Source organism: Saccostrea cucullata, unplaced genomic scaffold (assembly GCF_032062105.1).
Source record: "Saccostrea cucullata isolate Sc308-1 unplaced genomic scaffold, CSIRO_AGI_Scuc_v1 ctg21954, whole genome shotgun sequence".
Lineage (NCBI taxonomy): Eukaryota > Metazoa > Mollusca > Bivalvia > Ostreida > Ostreidae > Saccostrea > Saccostrea cuccullata.
Window position 1 is genome coordinate 1,621 of NW_026934614.1, and position 4,413 is coordinate 6,033.

At 35.5% G+C, this 4,413-nt stretch overlaps 1 protein-coding gene across 1 annotated transcript; it reads left to right on the forward strand.

Annotated features, from left to right (window-relative positions):
* Positions 1-303: 303 nt before the first annotated feature.
* Positions 304-4,329, forward strand: LOC134241051 (protein sll1483-like; the record flags this gene model as incomplete). The annotated part of the gene is made up of 5 exons (XM_062723145.1): positions 304-498; positions 3,396-3,613; positions 3,747-3,936; positions 4,038-4,139; positions 4,222-4,329. Coding segments are annotated over exons 1-5 (763 nt in total), but the record flags the coding sequence as incomplete, so codon positions are not given.
* Between the last annotated feature and the right edge of the window lie 84 nt (positions 4,330-4,413).

A 4,413-nucleotide genomic window follows, 5' to 3' on the forward strand; every position in this document is an offset into this window, starting at 1 on the left:
AATTTATAGTCAAGTACTGCAAATATGAGGAGGGGTAAACAGTGGTCAATGAATAAGCACTGGCATGTGACGGATTCACGTTTCCGGTAATAAAATCCAGGTTGACCCAATTGAAACTTTATTTATTTACACGTCAACCTTTAAATTTTAATCAGTTACTCAAAATTCTTTCATTTCAAATTGTATCATGCATAAAGCATTTAGACTGACGAGCATTTTTTCTGCAGACCGTGCATAAAAAAGCATTACACAACTTATTTTCCTTTTATTCATACACGTGACAAGACCCCTCTTTTAAAGCCACAAGACTCATTGTTCATGTTGTTAGTTGAGTAAACCCGTGCTGTAGTAAGATGAAATCCTTGGTGCTGTTATGTTTGGTTGCTTCTGCTGTATGCCAGCAAGGCAACATCGTGCAGGTTGCTCAGCAACTTGGTGCAACAACTCTGCTGCAGTTAGCCACGGAAGCGGGTTTGGCAGACACTTTGGCCAATGGAGGTAAATATACTGTATCTGATATCCATAAGTATGTAAGGGTTTCGCACGATCTTTAAATTATGTATTAAACATGATTTGGATGTTGATTATTGGGAAATTTTTTAACAGTATTTAATTGGAGACCAAACCCTTAATAAAAACCTAGAAAACTGGTATAAATTAATCGATGTCCGACTTTTAGCCTAGTATCCGAATCCTTTTACATTAACCGTTACAATGTAATCTCTCCATAGTTTTATCCGATACTATTAATAGCCATTCTCTGTAACCACTTAAACTTCGTTGCCACGCATGGTCACTGATTTTGATGAAACTTCACCCATGCTTAGTTCTTGATACCAGAAACAAATATCAAACAAAATTTCGTTGCTAAGTGCCTCGGTTGCTATGGCAACAGCCGGAAAAGTTTGAAAAATCGAGATTTTCAGCCACTTTAAATCTTGACTGTGGCTTAATAAAAACTAGAAAAATCAAACAAACCATTCTCACAAAAACATGACACCTTGATGTGACTTATACTGTAAAGAAACTGTTTAGAATATATCTCTAAGTAAGTGGTAACCAAGGGTACATTTGGAATACATTTAAAATGCTGGAATATGCTGAAAAACACTCCGTATTCACTAATGATAGGTGTTACATGCTCAAACTCAATCAACAACTTAAGAAAAACAATGAAAATGTTTGACCTTTAATATATAAGTATAAGAAATATTATTCTATAAATAACTTTTATGGTTGCCATGGTAACACGGTGTAACCATGCAAAACCAGTAACTAAGATTGGGTTAATGCTACTGTCTTGAGGAAAAACATGAAAATTCAAGACTGGCAAATATGCATCCTTAGGACTTTGCATCACCAAAACCATAAGAAAAATTGGGTATAATTGCTTTTTTACAGTGTTACCATGGAAACAAAGTACCAGTGCGTAAAAGTGAATTATTTTTCGCTGCATTAAGAATTAAATTGCCATATAATCAAGAAACAAATGAAAGGACTCAGCTTGAATAGTACTTATCTGTTAGAACTGAAGTTGAATATCATATATTGATAAAATTTGACGAAGAAAACAACACTGTTACTATGGTTACCAAGAAGGGAAAATGTTCGATTTTGTGAACTTTATATCAATATTAAACCCGGTGTGCCAACTTCTTGCATCCACTTAGAGATTGGATGATAGTCAAAATTAAAAGTCATGTTAGCTGTTAATAAATATCAATCATAAAAGTTTTGGGAATCTATATTTAAGGGTACGTATCCAAGGAAAGAAAATATTTTTCAGGTTTTTAAGCATATATTTTCTGCTTATTTCCATAGCAACGCTCTATTTAAAGAATCTAATCTGAATTTTTTCAAATGGGAAAACTAGGAGCACACCAACATCTTTAAAAATTGATCATTAGTTATGAGGAAATGTGCTTTTTTAAAAGATAGTATCAGATTTAAACATACAGACTGTTACTTTGAAGGCTCTCTGTGGTATAAAAACCTTGGCAACCATTGCCAACCAAATGAAATATCATATTTTGTTATTGGTATATGTTTCAAGGCTCTTTTTTCTATTATTTGGTCACATTTTATTCTATAATTGCCTTTTATTTTTACATGTATGACTTTATAAAATTCAATGAATATTTTTTATTACTTTTGAATACATTGTTACCATAGTAACGTATGTAATAGTTCATTTACCAAACATGTTTATTATGCATTTGAGACATCTGACCTTCACCTTTTGGAAACAGTCATTGCCAATTGTTTGCTTTGCCGCAAATGTTAACTATGGGGCTCTAAACATGTTAAAAAATGCCATTTTTCGAACTTTAAGACATGTTGCCATGGTAACTATAAAGCATAGCAACGAATTTTTGCCTGATTTCCGTTTAGGGTATCAATGACTTTTATCATAGAGAGTTTGGAGAAATTCTGAGACTATGCGTGCCACAGCTCTTATATAAAATTTTAAGTCATTACAGATAATGGCTCTTAATATCGATTTCATTGGTCGCAGATGAATTGTCAAGGTCACCATTACACAAGTTATCTCTTTGTATTGTCACTTGTCAGTTTTACTATAGGTATCAAGCTTAAGGGTAGAAGGTACAGTTTCAATACAAATTAAGCCCTATGTTTTTCTAAAATATGACAGAGATATAAGAAATTAAACATGTTAAAATTTATTATTTCTGATTCATAGGAATTCCATGCAGTAAGAAGACACAATTCATTTTTCACAAATGACCTCCTAAATGCTAATTATGACGTCATTAACTTAAGCATTTTCCCGTATTTTAAGTGGAATTTTCTTTCAGAAAAGATACTCTGCCACCGTCGCCCACAAAAATTTTGACATATGTGGTTTTTCAAAGCAGATTATATAATATATCCAAAAATTGAAGTGGGCACTATTTTCTAAAGGAAAATAAGCGCTGAAATGAGTTATTCTGGGGCTTTTCTGCATTAAACTTTAAAATATTCTTGAATGATTTGTCATATTCATCTACTCTACTCTTGTTAAAGCCAATTTCATAACTTTTAAAAATTTTAGGACACAATAAAGCTCAAACCGTACCTTCTTCTTTGGCTATATCAATTTCTAAAAGGCATCTTCTGAATTGAAAATAGTTTGTCTGTTTTGTTCTTACTGGGGGGGGGGGGTTAGCATATCAAATGTTTTTATAAAAAAAATCAGCATGCGTTACCAGGAGTTTTTGTGATATTTGTTATAGATGTGGTGGTGCGGCATCATATGAGTCGCGCGCCTGCAGATTCAATATCGTTGGAGTTACATGTAACATAGTTCTTGTTCTGCAGCGTTTTCCAATATGAGAATTCCTTGATTTCAATAAAAAAATGCTTCTGTCTGATATCATTTGTTCCTTTCTCTATAGGTCCTTTCACCGTGTTTGCGCCAACCAATGACGCCTTTGCCAAGCTTCCACCAGAAGTATTGGACTTCTTAAAGAAGAACAAGGAGGCCCTCGTGGCGGTCCTGAAATACCACGTTCTCAGTGGCAAGACTTACTCAAGTCAGCTCAAGAACGAGCTGGTGGTACCAACACTAGACCCCAAACTGAACTGTAGAATTAACATCTACCAAAAAGGCAAGGTAAGTCCTTCTGCCGCCATCATAATGGTTTGATTGATGCGAACATTTATACTTGTAGATATATTTTTCCCCGTGCCTTTGGTATTCTTAATGTTTGAGTCAGTAATTTACATAAATACGAAATGCTCAATAGGTGGTAACAGCAGACGGTAGCCCGATCATTAAAGTGGACCAGAACGCCACTAATGGTGTTATCCACGTGATAAGCCGTGTGGAGTACCCCATCCCCGTCACAAACGTGGTCAAGCTGGCCCAGCAGGACCAGCAACTAAGGACATTGGTAAAGGCCGTGGTGGCAGCCGGACTGGTCGACACTCTCTCAGGTCTGTGTATTCTAAAGAATGTAAAGCATTTCTATGAAATATACTAAAATTACTTCAGACAACACGTGTACATGTACTTACAAAATTATCTATTACTCTAGGCCCAGGACCATTTACAGTGTTCGCGCCAACAGACAAAGCATTTGCAGCCCTTCCTCCAGGAACACTGGACAACCTTCTCAAGAACAAAACAGCACTTACAGGTACAGACTGTGTAAAAGAATGCTGTATCTGATGCAATATTGCCGTATACCTTTAGATCAATAGGAGTTGTTTTCTTTGTAGACATACTAACTTACCACGTGGTTAGCGGAACTTACTTCAGTGCTGGACTCACTTCCGGGCCTGTTCCAACTGTCGAGGGTAAAAATGTCAACATTGTTGTTGGACAAGGTACAGTAGTCTATGTTCATGTTAAGAGCTGAAAACATTAACGTCTCATGGCATAAATTGTACAGACAAAATATCACTGAGGAT